General features: G+C 37.9%; 1 protein-coding gene across 1 annotated transcript in view; it reads right to left on the bottom strand.

Moving 5' to 3' along the window:
• Positions 1–2,365: 2,365 nt before the first annotated feature.
• The window catches only part of MACROD2 (mono-ADP ribosylhydrolase 2), a 1,896,077-nt gene continuing 1,878,897 nt past the window's right edge, over positions 2,366–19,545 (bottom strand). Inside the window, exons 17-19 of the mRNA XM_055345329.1 lie at positions 10,563–10,640; positions 8,053–8,121; positions 2,366–2,513 (exon numbers count right to left, since the gene is read on the bottom strand). Of these exons, the coding sequence (XP_055201304.1) occupies positions 8,060–8,121; positions 10,563–10,640 (140 nt within the window). The 3' untranslated portion in view covers positions 2,366–2,513; positions 8,053–8,059. The remainder of the gene's footprint in view (positions 2,514–8,052; positions 8,122–10,562; positions 10,641–19,545) is intronic.

The raw sequence follows: 19,545 nt of genomic DNA, 5'->3' as shown, positions 1-19,545 counted from the left end.
TGTTGAGGTGTCTTCCTTCAGATCTGGCCAACAGCTAGATTTTACTATTGAAATGGAAAGTAACCTCATTGCTTGCTTTAAGGATGAAATCTGAAAATCAAATAGCAACCAAAAGCATAACAATGCAAAAATGAAAACAATCTAATCATAAAATAAAGTTTAGATAAATCCAGCAGTGGGGCGATATTTACTCCTCCCTCTCTTAGTTTTGTTCTCAGATTCCTTCCCTTTTCTGGCAGTTTTCAGGCAGAGAAATCCCTCCTAGCACTCCTACCCCACCCACATTTAAAATGAATGAATGAAAATGGTTGTCATGGATGAGTAAGAGAACACCCCACCCACAATAATTCCGATCTCCACTGGTCCTAACAGGGACATTAAGTCTCTATCATCTTTGCCCGTTAAGAAGTCCCCATCCCTCTTGCCTCCTTCATGTTGTTTTCAACTGTAACTCATTACTGAGCATGAACAGTAACACATGAGAGTCACAGGAAAACGTGCTCCCAGCAGATTGCTCTTGTCAGGTCCTTCCCAGAATGATGGCAACTTTCAATGAAGTCATAAAGATGATATGACATATAGAAACTATCAGTATTTTTATGGCATCATTTCTTGGATCACTTAAAATGGGACTTCTTGTTTTTCTAGAAAGCAATATCTAATGGCAGTAGGGGACATATAAATTTCTGTACCAAACTCTACAATAATGGCAGAAGGAAAAAGCATCATGTTCCAAAATCATGAGGTCCCTTAAAAATCATTGCTGTTAGGTTGGTAAGCAGTTTTTTTTAAAATATAGGATGTGAGAACATATTACATATGCAGAAATATAGCTTGCTAATGATTCCAATATACCAAATAAGTCATCCAGAAGGGCAACAAATTCAGAAAGGCCAGAGCAAAATTCACAGATAAGGAAGTGAATTTTCCATAGAGGAAAGAGCAAAACTGAAGAACCATGGAATATTTAGAAATCAGAACTCCCCTCCCTTTCTTTAGAAATACTCAATTTGATTCATTACTTTTCTCTCTCCACTAAAAATATATAATAATATATAAATAATTTACAGTTCTAGAGACCTCATAAGGAAGGTGGATTTAAGAAGCTATGCAAGAAACGATATCAGTTTCCCCTAGAAAAAAAAGACTGTTCTGAGAACCCAGGGAAGCTGTGGAAAGCAGGCATTTTGCCTTGTGAGGGTCGCTGTTGATGTTGTCTCTGGGACAGACATTTGTGGCAAGTTCTGACTTTCTCCTTGGCCCCTTATCCCTTGGGCCCACCATACCACTGGAGTCTTGACTTATTAATGCTGCTTCTCCCCTTCAGAGCCATAATCAAGGGATCTCTGGGTGGAAGAGAGGATGAGCCACCAAAGCAGTTTGGTATTTGGCATGAGCAAACCAGATATTTAAAAGCAAGCCAGAACTGCAAGCAAGACCTCCAGTTGCCTATAACTTCAAATGAAAATCTTTCTGTAGGCCATCAAACCTTGGGTAAAGACAAGAGATTCTTTTATGAAAAGCATATATATAACGAGAGCTTTCAAGTAGAACTTTTAATATTCATAGGCATATGTTTGGATTCTAAATGCAGCAGCCCCCTCTTTTAACTAAAACACCTCGAGAAGTGTCATCCTTTACAACTGTGTTGTACAGAGTCATATCTCTCTAGTGGATTAGATGCCAAAGCACAGGATAAGGATCTCAGGAACCAGGTGAGCTCTGCTGGAGGTCGGGGTCAAAGAATGCATCTGTAGTCCTGGCTGTGAAGGAAAAGCCCCCAATGGCTGCCAGGGCCTGCCTTCCTTGTAGTGCCTCTATGCTTCTACACTCTTCTTTGCATGAAATTCTCCTTCTGCATTCCTCATTAACCACATGGAACAGAATTGTACCTTGGGAATCCCTGAATAAAATATCATTTTCAATTCATCGTCCTGACCTTTTTTCCAAGTGATTTCTGAGCATTTTGCCCATTTTCTATCCTGCCTCCTTTGTCTGTGGATTATACTGATATTGGGCTTGATGATTCCTGAAATTTAGCCTGCAGTTTATCAAAACAATCATCTTCCATCTCTTTTTTTGGAGAAACCACTGTATCGACCAGCTTTGTGAAATAATCGAGAAAGCAGACAGGGGCCAGAATACACATGTGAGTGTTACACCGTGCCACTGTGACCTTGGGAAAAGTCGTGAGAGGAAAAACAGAAATTATAGGGATAGCGCCTGAAAGATGCATTAACAGGGGTCCCCTCACCAAGCTCAAGGAAACCTTTTTCTTTTCTTTTCTTTTTCTCTTTCTTTTTCTGCAGGTTAACAGAACAAAATGCAGCTGGAGAAATTAGAGCAAAGGATTCCCTGTCCTTCTGTGGAACTTGCCCCCCCACACCCCCCTCCTCCACAGCTTGCACTACTGTCTTCCTATACCCACCCCACCCCAGGGCCAGGAGAGGCCTGCAATGCTGAGGACTGTGATTTACTTCCATTTCTTTATTCCTTTGCTTCATCTTGTGCCCCTGCCAACGAAAAAAAGAAACCTTTTGTTAGATTAAAGATCACAGATTTCATAGATTTCACGAGGAATATTTTTTAATAGACATTTAAACATCTCTTAACCCCCAAACAAGCCTAGGAATATCTTCCTTGACTACATCAAAAAGCTTTGGATATTTGAGCTGTAATTGCTGGCACAGGGTTATCTTTAAAGAGCACATAAATCACTGCTAATAAATGTATGCCACGTTGACAACTTGCTTCTCCTAATGGGGATGATGAACTCAACTCTTCAAAGTATTCTTTGAAAAACCTAATCTTGAATTGACGTGTCCTCCCTTCAAGGATCCCTTCATACATTCTAGTCTCCAGGGCTCAACACAGGAATAATAACAATTTACACAATGCTGATTTGCAAAAGTCATTGATGGCTATCCCACCACTGTGAGATCTTATTAAGTCTCTGCTGGGTTCCCCACTTGTGAGAGGACTCTAAGAAGATACATGCCTTAGATACTCTTTATTTTTTTTTAGATTTTAGAAGACGAGTTATAATCCTCATAGAGGGAAATGCATAGATCTTAAGCATACTTCAGTCTGTTTTGAACAAAGGCATTCATTTAACCCATACCACTATCAAGATATAAAACATTGCCATTTCCTCAAAAGTTCACTTTCCAACTATTAACTCCTGCTGGAACCAGCAATTGATCTGATTTCTATCACCATAAATTACTACATGTCTACACAGAAGAACTGAAGCAAATGATCTCTGAGTTAATTTTCTACCTGGTGTTCCTATGGATCTTAAAAAAAAGTACACTTTGAGGTGTGTATATGTATATAAAATCAGTATCATGCTTGTTGCACACAGCATTTAAAATAGACAAAAGCAGATAAGAAGAAAAAATACTACATACCCTCAATAGGTGATAACTTCTGTATTTAATATTATAGAGTATTTTCCTTATAGTATTTTTCTAAATATACATAGAAACACAATTATAAATTTTAATTTTAAAAATGAAGATTGTGGGGATCCCTAGGTGGCTCAGTGGTTTGGCGCCTGCCTTTGGCCCAGGGCGCGATTGTGGAGTACCGGGATTGAGTCCTGCGTCGGGCTCTTGGCATGGAGCCTGCATCTCTCTCTGCCTGTGTCTCTGCCTCTCTCTCTCTCTCTATCTCTCTATCATGAATAAATAAATAAAATCTTAAAAAAATAAAAATAAAAATGAAAATTGTGAATGTAAAGAAACTTACAAACAGTATAACATACCTAGAATATATTCCCTATCCAGATTTAATATGTGCTAATATTTTTCAAGTTTCCCTGCTATCTTTATTTTACTTTTCTAAAATAAAAGACTACAAGTAAAGTATATATGAATAAGTGTATTTAATTCACAGATAAGCTAAAACTGTTTCTCTTCCTTCCCAGAGATTACCAAATCCTGACATCAGTGTAAAACATGTTTCTAGTTTTACACAAATATATATTCACAAATCCACACATAATAGAAAATATGTAGTATTACTTTATGTATTATAAAATGCACATAAATAGTAATTTCCTGTTTTTAATCACCTACTAATTATTATTATAAATTTATAGTCAATATATATTTTGATTTGCCTTGGTGTTTACCATTTTCCTTGGCTTACAATTGTTTCCTGCAACTTACTTTTCCTTTGGATTCAGTTTTCTTCTTACTGATGTGCATCCTTTAGTAGCTTTTAAAGAAAGGGTATGTGAGTAGCAAACTTTTATACTGAAAAATGGCAGTTACTATCTTCTTACATGATAGTGAAACTCATATAGAACTCTATACTGACAATTGTTTTTATTCATGTTTTGAAAACTCAGAATTATTCCACCATCTTCTGAACTAAATTGTTGATGTTGCAAAGTCTGCTGTGTCCATCATAATTATTTCTTTATAGGTTAACTCTCCTTTCCCTGTAATTGTTTTACTTTTTTTCTCATTGTCTCTAGTGTTCTGCAATGCCTGTGTGTGGGTTTATTTTCAACATGTCCTTCTTGTGACTTATTATTCTTCTTTTAACTAAAAACTAATGACTTCTATCAATTTCTGATAAATCCTCGGACGTTATCTTTCAAATACTATCAACTATCTCTTTTTAGAACTTTTATTGAAGATAAACGCCTTGGTCATTCTCCTTCTAGCCCTCATGTCTCCTCATATATCATTCATATCACTATATATTTATTTGCTTTTTCCAAATTGTTCTTAATTTTTCATACTGTTGTCCTTTACTTACAGTTTTATATTGGCTTTTTGGCTTTTTTGTCATGTAAGTGTACTTATTCCATAAAATCTTAAGAATTTTCTACTCAGGTTTTCAGAATGCGAATCATCCTGTCATTTTACCCACTGATACTCACTCATGGTGGATCACATCCTTGTGTGTTTTGTAAGTCTTAAAATTGTGAATTCATCTTCAGAGAATTGCTTTTCTTCTGTAGGAATTCCAAGTGATCAGTTCACATTTCTATTTGTTATCTATAGCAGGGATAATGTTGCCCTATAATCAGCTATTAGATATACTTCTCATTCTGTTTATTGTTGTCTGACTTTGGGTGGCCTAAGTTTATGTATCAAATTCATGGTGCTTTTGTGTTTTCTACTTGTCATTGGAACGTTTTCCCTCCTCCAAACAGCACTCTGGGCAGACACAAGTCTCCTGTTAACTTCTTGAGCTGAATCCCAGATTTATCTCTGCAGAGATATTAGTTCTAACATCTTTTGCTGAGTGGCTTCAGATCCCCAGTGGGCATTAGAATGCAAATATCTAGCCACAGGTCATATCTCTGCATCAACAACCAAACTGCAGCCCTTAGGACCAACGCATGCATCTTCAGCTTACCACACTAGTGCTTTCGTTTTCAGATTCCTCTTTATTTCTGGCACCTTTGCTTTCATGTCAGTTGAGCTATGTATTTAAGGATTTTTTGTTATAAGTTATCTCTCATTTTAAACATTTGTATTGGGAAATGTTCTGCATTATCCTATCTTTTCAGTTACCTGTTGCTACATAACAATCCCCCCTCCAAACTTAATGGCTAAAAACATCATGGTTCATTATTTTATATAATTCTGTAATCTGATGTGGGCTCAGCTGGGCAGTTTATCTGCTCCAGATGGTATCCCCTGGGGCCAGAACATCCACAATGGCCTCTCAGTTTTCAGAACCTCTCTCCATGGAGCCTTCCTCATTTTATACTAGCGCTTGGGCTTCTTACAGGATAAATTCCAAAAGCAAGCATTCTGAGAGCATAAAGATGCAAGTTACAATGCCTCTTAAAGTGGATCTTCTGCCATGTTTCTCTAGAACCAAAGATTCATGTTCTATAACTACATTTACATGTCCTCAAATACCTGTTGAAAAATTATTTACATTTACAAAGTGTTCTATTGATTTATTGAATCATTCCCCTATTGTCATTTATGATATTCCTGATTTTTTACAATTATAAATTATAAAACACAAGTATTCTTGCATTGTATCTTCCAATATTCTTGCATTATATCACAAAATGCATTATATCTTGCATTATAATTGCATTATATATTATATCCTTGCAATATATATATTATATCTATAATTATAATTCTATTTCACTGTATTTCTTTAATTTCTTGAAGGTATGATGCACAGAACTAAAGGTTCCTTCTTCCTTTTAAAAAAAAAACTACCATATAACCTCTACAAACTCAACTGGGTAAATATTTCTGTGGGAGTCACTAAAATTCCTTGGGTCACACTGTTTTCTATGACAAAGGTGTCTAGAAACTCACTGTTTTTTAGGGAGCAGTATGGTATCATTAAATAATTTTGTCCTGGAAGTGTTTGAACTTCCATTGATCAGCCAAGTGACCCTATGCAAGTCACTTCTTCTTGGAATTGAGTTTCCTCAAACTAATCTTGAACTTTAAGTTTTGACAACTTACTCACTTGGGTAAAGGTCTTTATTCATGTTTATGATCAAGGAAAATATTTTGACAGTAACCAAGGAAAACATTTATCTGGGTACTTTATTCAGATATTGATCATACAAGAAAATAATAGTGTCTGTAAGAAAAATTCTAGACAAGAAGTCTATAGTTTGTTGGCAATAAAAGGGCAAAAGGTAGGGCAACACTGAGGAACTTGCATTTAAATTGTTCAGGTTTAGTCTCACTTCATTACTTTTTAATGGAAACTTCTCTTCCATGTCATTTCTGCAGCTTAGCAGGATAATTTTAAATACATGAACAAGGTTAAAGAAAGAAGAAGAAACACTTATAAGACCATATTTGCATGAGTTTTATTTTTTAGCAGTCCTATGCTATATGTGTGTTACACAAATGCTATTATATTTAGTTTTTTTTTTAAAAAGATTTTATTTATTTATTCATAGAGACACAGAGAGAGAGAGAGAGGCAGAGACACAGGCAGAGGGAGAAGTGGGCTCCATGCAAGGAGCCTGACGTGGGACTCAATCCCGGGTCTCCAGGATCAGGCCCCCGACCGCAGGCGGCGCTAAACCACTGCGCCACTGAGATTGCCCTGTATTTAGTTTTAAATGATGTTCAACACCATGATGGGAAGGACAGATGCCTCCTTTCATATATTCTCAAGCTTCATTCTGCTGTGATGCTGGAGCTCAAGAGTCTGGTGCAACATGGTCTTCTGAGTGAGTGCACAGACCTACTGAGAAGAGGTAGGGAGTGCAGGAAGGTGCTGAGAGGCAATGGTGCTAGCACAATTGTTTCTTAGAGCAGATGAGCCACAATTAGTCTATCCCACCAGTTTCTTTTCAGTTAGTATTTTCAGCTAGGAGTTGGAATAGTGAGCTTGACCTCTCTCTAATTCTTCTCACCAGCCCTCAAGATATGGAAAAAGGTTATAGACCGCTCATCATTTTAGAAAAATTTCAGGCTGCTGTGAGATTTAGAACATTGGTTTGGAAAGTCTCTTAAACATGATCTGACCCAGACTATGATTTTCTTGGGGAGTTCCCTGAGGCTCATTCAACTCAACAAACCCTGTGCAGACACACAGGCCCACTGGTCATAGTGTGACAAGATAGGACAAAAGTCAGGCTTCTTTCTGCCTAAACGCACTCAAGTGCTTTTCCACACTCTCCAGGGCAGAAATTTAGTGTTATGCTTAAAAACAGATATACTAAGCAACTCAGCAGGTAGCTTCTGGAAAAGCAATGCTTCAGAATCAGCTTGGGGTTGCTGAAATAATTTGATCCCTCCAGGAGGCCAGGGGGTTAGATGGATGGAAACATTTTTTTCCTGTTATCAAAACTCAGAAAACCAGGGAATTGCACATTTGAATATGCTGTAGCTTATCTTTTTCCCTTAGGGGATGGTAGGTTTCTTGGGGTTATCCTTGCTCCTTCCACTGTGTCATTTGGTATAAAGATTTTTAAAGTTTAGCCCAAGCCACGCTGTGGGATTTGGCAGGACCGAGGGAAATCCAATATGTCATTTACAAACACTTCCCATGGCTGGTTTAATCAATTGAAAATCCCACTACAGGGTGACTTACCTATTAGTTAATCTTCTGGCTGACTCTCTGTTGGGTCATTTACACTGTCAACCTGACTATTCATTTCAACTGTAACCAGAAAGGAAAACAAAAAAGGTTAAATCTTTATTAAACCCAAATCTGGGGTGCCTGACTGGCTCAGTCAGTTAAGTATCTGCCTTTGGCTCAGGTCATGATTCCAGGGTCCTGAGATTGAGCCCCGAGTTGGGCTCCCTGCTCAGTGGGGAGCCTGCTTCTCTTTTGCCCCTTGTTTATGCTCTCTCTCTTTCAAATAAATAAATAAAATCTCTAGAAAAAAAAATATCCAAATCTCTTGAAATGGTCTGTGACATTAAAATGGTCTGTGAGTGGTTACATTGCTGATCTCCTATCTTATGCCTCTTTTCACTTCGTTTTCACTCATTCAGGATTTTGGGGACTAATTTTTGCAGGTTTTTACTGGCAGCGGTCAGGGAGGGCAGAATTGCCTCTTAAGGATCTGTAGAAGCTGAGTTGTCATTTTGTACCAGATTTTTGGGTTGACATTTTAGGTGTATTTATTACCATCCTGAGGTAAATTCAAAGGCCTTAATAGATGTTTAAGAAAATAAAAAGAAAACCAAGCAAAGCAGATTACTGACATGCAGAGAGGTCAGCAGCTTGCTCTAAAATGGCAGTGTCAGTAGGCCTGTTTGGTTTGCTAAGTTTTCAAGTCTGAATTTCAAAACAGACCCTGCAAACTTGCCAATGGGTGCAGCAGCAGTGGATGCCCTGCAATAGAAAAGCAAAACCTCTAACCGGGTCACACAGCAATGATGATATGTGTGCTTTTACTTTAACTGTGTGTATTGTTCTATGGGAGCATTTGCATGAAAACAGAATGCGTAATTAATGCTATTGTCCAGAAGTATTCCAGAGCAGGCATAGCAGGCTGGAAATTTTCAAGGGTCAGTAGGTTCAATTAGATGGATATTTTTAAAGCATCAAAGCGCATACTATAAATGGGGAGACAATATACAAATGGACAATGGCCAGACCATATATAACAATATAACTGATGAAAAACCTCTGCAGCAACCAGCCGGGGCAACCCAACTGCAGCCTCTGCAGCAATCAGCTTAGGATGGCCAGGACTTGGGCATTGACTGCCAGCTTCACTATAGCCTGCCCCATGATTCCAACACAGGACCAAACAGGGAAAGCCAAATATGTTCCCAAACCAATCACCCACTTCTAGTTTGTCCAAATCTAGCTTCCCCATGCCAATGATCTCCAGTCAAAGGATGTCTGAAATCTTTTCTTAACTATAAAGGCTTCCTACTTCCCTGCCTGCCTTTGAGTCCACAAACACAAGTCATAATGGCAGACACCCTGGGCTATATTCAGCTGAATAACCTCTGCTTGTTCTTGTTCGGGTAGTCTCCATTTATTTGCACAAAATCAACAGTCCAAATCTCTTTCTCTCAAATAGGAAAACTCGATTAAAGTAAAATAGTGGCAAATAGTGGCAAATTTCACACTCCAAAGAGGTTTGAAAGAGGGAAAAACATTGAAGGGCATACCACCTATCTTTCTCAAGGAGGAAGGTTTTAAAGCAGTTCTCTGTTCCACCTGCAAACCATCTGGTTTTTAATGATGTGTGAGTTTATTCTAAACCCCGGGTATAAACCGGCCAGATGCAGCAATGCTACCTATATAAGGAGAATAATGTATGTACTTTCTATCCTGGTCTATGAAATTGTTGTAGGGTCACCCATCTTAGTGAGGGAGCATGCAGAATAAAATATAAGAGAGCTTTTCTTCTATGTTTCTTCCTCCAACCCAAGGGTCACTGGTTCCAAAACCTATTAACAAATGTCAATATAAAAAGCATCCTATGATCAAATAAGTTTGGGAAAGGCAACAGTAAACCATGTTGATAAATTTCTTTACAGCTGAGCTATACAGGGGCAAGGGTATATTAACATTCCTCAGGCTCAGAGTATTCAGATGCCTTTAAAATGAGATGTGAATAAAGGGAGACTTTTTTGTAAACTGATTGCTAAGGTGGTTTTAAAGATCCACTATGTTTTTGGCTAAGCCATCTGAAGTGATGTAATGAGGTAAAGGGACAAAGGTCCAAGATAATCTTAGCCCAAAACCAAGCCAGGGCTCTCTTGAATGTTTCCTGGAGCCCCTATAGAGCAGGGATAACTTTGGGCAAGTACTTTTTTCAGAAGCAAGCGATATTCCCATAATATTCTCCAGCTGGACTTCAGTCCTGTTTACCCTTGGAATTATCCACCATGGCCTCCATATTACAAACTGTGATCAACCTGAGGCATATAGTGTTCTAAAACAGCTAGCATCATTTTTTTTCCCCAAAGGCTGCCAATTTTATTAGTTCCTAGTAGAACATGGTTTTTGAACTTTACCTTGTTCTAACTGAATATGTTGCCGCATAGAATAGGTAGCTCCCCTAATCCTAGATTACACACAGAATATGTGTCAGATTTGTAGTTTACATGAGCTCAAATAGCTCAGAACTTTACCATCAAGACTTGGAGAGTTTTCTGCATAGCCAGAGCCTTCGCTTTGCACAGGAACTCTAGGTGTGTCCTCGCCTTGAGCTGAAAGGAAGATAGTCCTTGATTAATAGAGAATTAGAACAGCCTGACTGCCAATTGTTCTGTCACCCTCCATTGCCCTCTTAAATTTAAAAATACTCCTGGGATTCAACTTCTTTTGCAGAAAAGGTTAAGGGAGGAAATAGTGGGTTGAATTGCCTGAATTCTTTAGTGCTGTCATCTAAATTCTCTTTAATTTGTGAGGTAATTGCATACATACATACACAATTTCTCAAATTAAAAATCTGGTAGCATGAAAGCAGAGAAACTCAGTTTAATCAGAACAACATACAATTTAAATTTAGGGATGTGTGTGTGTGTGTATGTGTGTGTCTGTGTGTGTGTGTGAGAGAGAGAGACAGAGAAAGAGGGGGGGGGGTGAGAGAGAGAGAGTTTATGTAGTTTAACCTTTGAAAAGGGAAAAAAGAAAACCTGTTTTGCTTTAGGCATGTCTGAAAGCTGAAAAATTCATTTTCCTAGCAGTGAGGGTTTTTGTGTTTAAATATAAAATGAATAGCTTAGATGCTTTCCTAGGAGACAGTCTCAAATGCTGCCATTTTGAATTGCTGGGAATCAAGTCTTTAGTTAATTTTCATTGTGATTGATCTCTATTCTGCACAGCTTCAGAGGGTGTGTCATCCATTTGCTGTGGCTGAAACTATACAACATGCTTAAATGTAGTAGTAAGTGGATTGTTTTCTCTTATTGTGAGAAATTTTCCAGATAGCCCAAAGGACAATAGTATCTTACATCTTAGTTAAAAATCTATTATGTTTTCACAGCTTTAAGGCCAAGGGTATTGAGAAGTACAGATACAGAAAAAGGTCTGGAAATCCATAATTTCAAAATTTTTATTGTTTTTCTACTTTTTTAAAGCAGAAAGTTGAATTCATTTTCATTACATGAGTACTTATTGAGCTCAGTGTATGTTAAATTTGTTGTGCGTATTAGCGAGGATGAAGCAGGGATGGTAAAGTTACAGTTTGTAATCTCTTCAAAGGAAGATATCTTCAAAGAAGAACTTGCAGTCTTGGTAATGATTTACTGAAGCTGACAATCATGAAGTATGACTCAAAGATGACCAATCTCTGAGCCCCGGTGCATGGATGGTAGGGTCAGTACTTGAAGACATATAAAACAAGCAGAATGGGGGAAGGTGAGAAAGCCATTTTAGATGTGAAGTCTGAAGTACACGGCCATATAAGTGGAGATGCCAAATAAGCTTTTGCATCCAGTCCTGAGGAGGAGGATTGTGAGTAGGCATGTGCATATTTGCAAGATGTCAATGTAGAAATAACATTGATGGAATGAAAGTAGATGAGAGAAGTCAGGAAAAGGATAACAGAAGAAAAAAAAAAAAGACAGATCCCAAGCCTTCAATGTGAAAGTAACTGTACCCATAAGTTTTCATTAGTTCCTGAGGATGATGTTGGGAAAGGGGAAACAAAACTTGAACCTTCCAACTTAAAACCATACCATATCCTTTCTCACTCCACCAATTCTAAAAAGTGGGCCATTTTCAGTTTCTCATCAACACATTCCTGTAGGCACAATTACAGAAGAAATCATTGATTGATTTCTCTAAGCCTCAGAGCAGGAAATCTTGGTTCATTATGCTTCAAAATAGAATAAGGAAAAAATGGAAACATTTGATTTTATACAAACATAGTAAACTTTTGGATGGAAAAAATACCGTAAGAAATATTTAGAAGAAAAATATTATAAATTGAGGAAAAATATTCCTTTTATCATAGACAAAGGGTTTATATCTTTAATACATGAAGAACTTCTAAAAATAGAGATCAAGAAGATCAAAATCTGGATAGAAAGTTGAAATTTAACAGACAGTTCATTAAAAAAATAAAACAGCCCATAGTCCTGTGAAAGATGATTTACTTTGCTCATAATAAAAGAAGTGCAAATTGAAATTGCACTGAGAAAGAGGTTTCAGCCTAAGGTGAATTATCATGATATAGACTAACCCTCCTACCAATAACAGTTAAAAACACTGGAGTGATTATTTAAGAAACCATTTTTACTCAGTAGCAAGCCATCAATATAACACAAGCTTGAGGAGGTTGTGTTAAAACCTGTTAAAATGGAGAGCCTAGCATTCCACATGTGCCAACAAGTTGAACAGAGCCTCCAGATGTCTTATGAGGCCTGGGGGATGCGGAAGGGCAAAACTTGGAGATCAGAGCTAACCAGGGAAGAGGTGCCCGGAAAAGTACTTCATGTCTTCTGTGGGCCACCTGAAGGCTTATATTCTGGGGGCAAAGATGAACTTGATATAGACCAGCTCTTAAAAAAACTGAAGTCCAACTTTTAATCAATTCAATTCCTGATTATATGGCAGAGCTCTGCCTCAATCCCACTGGCCTGTCAGAAGCAAAAATGTGATAAAACCACCCAGAGCTTCAAGCTATCTCTACAATTATTCACACACAGGATCCAGTATTCAATAAAAAAATTTCCTGGCATTCCGGAATAATAAGAACAAATCACTGAAAACCACGAAAATAAGACAACATATAGAGACATGTTAGAGATCTACATATCATAGACACACTTTTAAAATAATGATTAATGTATTTTAGAATTAGATGCCAATTTGGAGAATTTCCACGGCAAAGAAGTTTATCAGATAACTAGACACTATTTAAAATGTCAGATGTGAAGTCCAGAACTGGAAAATATCTTATAATTGAAGTTATTAATTCAGTAGGTGAATTCAGCAGCCACTAGACATAGCCAAAGAAGGGACTTGTAAACTGAAAGCTAGATTAGAAGAAAATATAAAGTACAGGTGAAAAATACACAAAAAAGTTAGTAGACATATGAGATGGGGTCTATCCTATGTGTAAAGTGGCAAAAGCAATTTTTAAGATATAATGGCTAATTTCCCCAAACTAATGGGATATCAAGTCACTGTTTTAAAAGTGTTATGATCGCTAGGCAGAATGAATGCCAAGCAAACCTCAATCAGGCCAGTCATCATAAAACTGCTGATAACCAAGGTTAAAGAAAAAGTATAAAATGATCTAGTGTATAAGAATCCATTAACATCAAAATAGCACCAATAGGACTTACAGATGCCTTCTCAGCAAAAATAATCGAAGGCAGAAACAATGCAATGGCATCTTCGAAAGTGCCAAATGAATGATTACCTGTGCAAAATTTCACAGCAAACAAAAGTGTCTTTCAAATTTGAATGTGAAATAAAATAATTTTAGGGGAAAAGAATTAGAATTGGTTCAGGAACAAAACAATAAACCTACCCTGAAGGAACAGTTTTCACCATCTTCAAAAATCAGTTCCAGGGAGATTTCAGAACTAAGTATGAAAAGTAACTTGGAAAAAGCCCTTCACATCATTAGGCAAAAATTTCTTACACAGGAAAAGCAAAACAATAACCTTCTGGGAAAAGACTGATAATCTGGACAACACTAAAATTAGCATCATTAGTTTATGGATACACACCATTAAGAGAGTAAAAAGTAAGCCAGAGTGGAAGAAGTTATTTGTAATATTATCAAATATTATTTGATATTTGATATCAAATATCACTGACTCCTGCACTGAATAAAAAGAAATAAACATGCAAAACAACAGAGAACAGACAGAGAACCCAATGGAAAATGGGCAAGACACAAACAAATATGTCATGAGAGAATATCATGTTAGTCACTTCATTTCTTTGAATGACTCTGGCCAAAGCTCAGCATTTAAAAAAAAGCCTTGGCTTTTTCACTATTAGAGTGGCTTCAGAATGTTCTCATTCCTTGTCTAACTTATAAAATGTTCTAACTCCTTGTTTAACTCACTGAGACACCGTCAGAACTAATTAACACATAACATTATTGTTATTTTTCATAAGAAATAATTACTCTGAAAGGGAAATTAATTGACCTGACACTAAACATTACTTCCTTGACTTTCCCTTCAGGGTTGTTATTTGTAATGGGATCTAAAGGTACCTGTGGCTGATTCTTCTGTGACATCTCTTTCAAGGTCATTACTATCAATGATAACAACCCTTTGGTGATATTACTCTGGAGAACCCCTGTGGCATCATGGACAACTTTTGATCTAATAGGCAGGATGCTAGTCAATGAAACAATGCTCAAGGAAAATGAAGGCACATAGGAAACACTTTCAAGAACTAGGTAAATGAGAAAGGAAGACGTTGAAGAAAGCAAAACCCAAAAGGCAGATCAAAAAATAGTGAGCATTTGAGGTGGTTGCCTTATGTTTTGTCTTTTCAACCTTATTGTTTTGTAATACAAAACGTCCATATGAGAAACCTCAGATTAGGTCACCATATTGGCACAGATCAGCAGGACATCTCCTGCTGATGGCAGGTTTGAGACCCGTGACACAGAGAGATAAAACCAGAAATCAAAATTGTAGCCCTGTATATGGCTGCACTCCAGGAGCAGAGGGAAGCATTAGCTATTAGATCTGCTTCCAAAGACACTAAAGGTATGTCTGATAGACATTATTAATTTATTTAACATCATGAGTATGCAGGATATGTGCATATGGCATGAACATATGACTGTGTGCGGTGCGTGGTTCAAGTGTTTGTGTGTGTGCGTATGTGCATGCATGCGTGCGTGCATGCATGTGTGTGATGTATTTGGGAAGAGGGAGAGGAATGACAGACATTTGCTACTCTGACGTGTGTGGTGTGGAACTGCTATTTTCCTATCAGCTCTTACCCTCCTGGGCAATGCAACTGAATGCCCTGGGGAAATGAATCCATTTCATGTAGACAACAGAATCTGATCAAAACAAAAATTGCCTCTAGAGCTTGTTTATTCCAGTTTGCGGGTCCCTCCCCCCACTTTGATTGCTACTGCCTGAAATACAAACAGGAGGTACATTTCAGGGCTCCTAGCAGGAGATGAAAGATGCTAAAATAGAAAGTGTCTGGGACATTCAGTACTTTTTTCATTTTCAATTACCAACAGCAACTGTCCTCCTCAAAGCCTTGATTATGGTAACCTTTTGTAGGTCAGTTGTATTACATAAAAAGTAATAAATTAAACAGGTCTCATCATAAAGAAAAGTTACTTAGATGCTCATAGAATGCAGTTAACCAGATTTTTAATACATAAACATGGAGAGATGTTGGAGGATCCTTCAAATTTTTCTTTTGAGATTAGTGTTGACAATAAACTCCATGCAATATTTCAAATGACAAATAATTATTTCTCAGAGTATATAGTTGCATGGGTGTTATAACAGCTATAGCGAGCAGGCCCTGTCTGGATTTAAAGTGGTATTCTTGAACCATCTTGATTTTTGCCTTATCTATCTTCTAGCTTCACTATTAATGTGGTGGATTTGATAATTACACAGAAATGTTCACTTCCTATTTTCTACCACCATGGGAGTCTATGTCACTATCCTTGATATTGGACTTGGCCATGGAATTTGCTTTGGCCAATGGAATAGTAGCAGAAGTGAGTCAAACAGAGGGTTGAAATACCCTCTGTATTTGTAGAGTTGGGGATTGGCCTCTTGTGTGCCTGCCTTTTACCTCAGGAGGAACATGCTTTAGGGAGCAGTTGATCCAAGGAGACAATGACCTGGATTCAACTAACAGCTTGGTTTCCTTCCTAACCAGACTAAATGTAGTTGATTCTCATATCCATGAACCAAAGATAGCTAGTTATATTCTAAGCCCATGAGATTGAAGATGGCTTCCTACGCCACATTATTGTGATAATAGTTACCACTCTTAATAATACATTTTAATCAACTCAGTCCTGACATTGCTTTTTAATTTTGTCCCATAGCAATCATAGCTACAAAGTCATGAGTTTGATCTGTGCTTAGGCTTTGTTTTTAAACATATGCTAATTCTTTAATTAATTAATTAGTATTAATTAAATTAACTAATTTGTTAAATATGTGTTCTTGTGGGGAGATTTCTGTATTGATTTTTTGGAATGTGGTCTGCCCATTAGATCATCAGTTCAGTTTTCCCTTCATTTTAGAGAATTTTTTTTCTTCTATATGTTGACTTCTAAATTTCAGAAACAGAACCAACTGTTCCCACATAGAACAATTTATTCCTTCTCTCTTCTATATATATCATCTTTTCTCAAATTGTTTTAGAGTTTCTGTGTTCTTTTTCACTGTGATAATCTCAAGCCTTTTTTCTTTGTCAGTAACTTTGTCTTTGCTGTTCTTAATTGATTTATTTTCCTAATGGTTGAAAACGTGTCTCTGTCATGACTACATTTCAGATCATTATGTCATTTATCACCTTAACTTCTAGATCTTTAATGTTCTTTTAAATTCTTTTATAGCTATTGTAGGGAATTTTAAGCTTTGTCTGGGGTTGTGTTTCCTTCCACAATAGCTTCTTCGTCTGTGTTTTGCTGACTTGCATGCTCACTGGCTTCATTCCTTCCTCCTCTGTCAAGGGGCAAGACATGTGATACGTATTCATTAGCATGTTTCTTCTTTCTCAAAGTATCTGTGGCCTGTTGGTCCTCCATGAGCTACCAAGAAGGGTGTTTTCTTTTGAGGATTTTCTTTAGGAGAGGCAAAGTAGCCAGAGCTATTTACCACATTAGTTGTACTGGATTTCTTAAGTGAGACAGACAGACAGACAGACAGAGATGGACCAACTTGGAACAGGGATCAATTCTAGGACCCTGAGATTGCTACCTGAGTAGAAGTCAGATGCTTAACCAACTGAGCCACACAGGTGCCCCAAGATCTTGCCTTGTTGATTTTCTCTTTTGTTTTCTATCTAGTGAAATTCCTGGTTTTTGCTAGAGGTAACTAGTTCTAGGCATTTGTTATTGGTCTGCTTTTCCTCTCCCATTTTACTCCCAGCAGGAGATAATTGAAATGTAGAATTACAGAGGGTTTTCCTGTGTCTTGGGGAAGGGAGAAATAAAAGGTGTTCATGGCTGACTGTATACTTTTGTGGAAATTTCCTTGGACTTCTCCTCTCCCTTTTGGAGAGGCAAATGGTAGCTAGTAAGGTCCTATTCAGTGTTATTTCTGAGCATAGTAGATTTAGGGGGTAGGCTGGGCAACACCAGTCTCATGCTTTCAGCATTTCTGGAAATGTACCTTTTCTTTTGATGGCTACCAGCCCATTCTTCTGTCAGATTATTGTTTTTGTTGGTGTTCTTCATTTGCTTGTTTTATGTATCTCTTTTCATGTTACTATTTGAAGGAGTGAGGTTTGAAATCTGACTTCCCACCATCATCTTAAACCCAAGACCAGGTGTACAAAGTGTTTTGGTTAGTGTGATTGTATATTCCCTACATGTGTCACACACACTTAACCTTTGCCAGCAGCTGGCTTTAGGAATATTCATCAAATGATTGTTCTGATTGTAGACTTGATGTTATAGCCTGAAAGTTCGTATTCCTCCAAATTCCTGTGTTAGAGCTCCAATCCACAATGTAACTATATTTGAAGATGGGGCCTTTATGGAGATAACTATGGTTAAATGAGGTCGTAATGTTGAGGCCCTAATCTGATAGGGCTGTGGCCTGAGAAAGAGGGAGAGAGAGAGAGAAAGAAGAGAGAGCTGTCACATGAGGAGACATTGAGTAGGAGGCCATGTATAGGCCAGAAAGAGCTCCCACGTGAAATCAAATTGGTCAACATCTTGAACATGGGACTTCCCAGCCTCTAGAACTCTAAGAAAATCTGTATTGTTTATCGATGGTACTTTGTTATGGCCACCTGAGCAGACTGATATACTTGATTTCTATTTAGTTCATACTGCTTTGGGACAAAGGTATCATTTGGGACAAATGTATACTCTGTCCCCTACCTAGTGTACATTCTCCTCAAAACCTCAGTGCTAAAGCTACTACTTGACCACACTACCTCTCTTGATCACTTGGACAAACACTGTAGACATATGCCCAGGGCTCCCTCTCCAAAGTCAAATAATAAATGATTAGGCTGACAGGATCAAGCAAGTGGAAAATTCACAAGTTTCAACAAGACACCCTTTCCATGGCAACACACTTCATGTATTAATTGGTAATATTCTACTCTAATCAAAATCAGAAGCTGTCTTTAGTAGGAGATGAAAGGTGGTGGCGGTTGCTGGGGGTAGGCATGAGATCACATTCTTTTATGTTTTACCTGATGATGTGCCTCCATACAGTCATTTGAGAATGGTTTGGAAATTCATCATTGGTTATTGTTCAAATAACTACTCTACAGAAAAACCCAATATTTAGGAAGAAAAAAAAGTCCACCAGATATTTCGATGCCTATTATGGGCTGGGAGACAAAATGAATGAGGCATATGGTATGGTTGCCTTCATGAAGTTCACAAGCTAGCTGGGAGACAGACAGAAACAGAGACTGAGAGAGAGAGAGAGAGAAAGAGAGAGAGAGAGAGAGAGAGAGAGAGAGAGAGAGAGATTTAACTGCTCACAAGCCAAGTGACATTATTATCAAGAACTGCAAAGGCACAAAGGAGAGAGTGATTCACCTTTTCTGAATAGGGTGAAGAAAACTCTTCGAGGACAGGCAGATGGCATGGAAGCTGGAGCCAGGTGGCTGGATCAGTTTCAGATCGTTTGCACCCATGCTAAGCATTTGGTTAGGAAGAAATATCTCCTGTCTGTAAAACATCTGAAGGACTCCGCTTTTCACATCTTCCGCCAGAATACCTTAGGCCTGGCCCCTTTTTACTCTTCCTTCAGCTCCACCTCCCCGCCTCCACCTTTTCACTCTTCTTTCATTCCCCCACATTCCCCAGGCTGCAAGGGAGTTCAAGTTCCTCTGTGCATGATAGCAACCACTGAAGGCTTCCCAGGCATTGAGCTAGAGGTTGATCACATTCTATAAGCCTGGCTTTTTCTTTCCTTTTCCCGGACCCCAATTAAGCATCTAATTTTCATTCGGCCT

This window comes from Nyctereutes procyonoides, unplaced genomic scaffold, assembly GCF_905146905.1.
Source record: "Nyctereutes procyonoides isolate TBG_1078 unplaced genomic scaffold, NYPRO_anot_genome, whole genome shotgun sequence".
Classification (NCBI taxonomy): Eukaryota; Metazoa; Chordata; class Mammalia; order Carnivora; family Canidae; genus Nyctereutes; species Nyctereutes procyonoides.
This window is presented reverse-complemented; position numbering and strand designations above follow the sequence as displayed.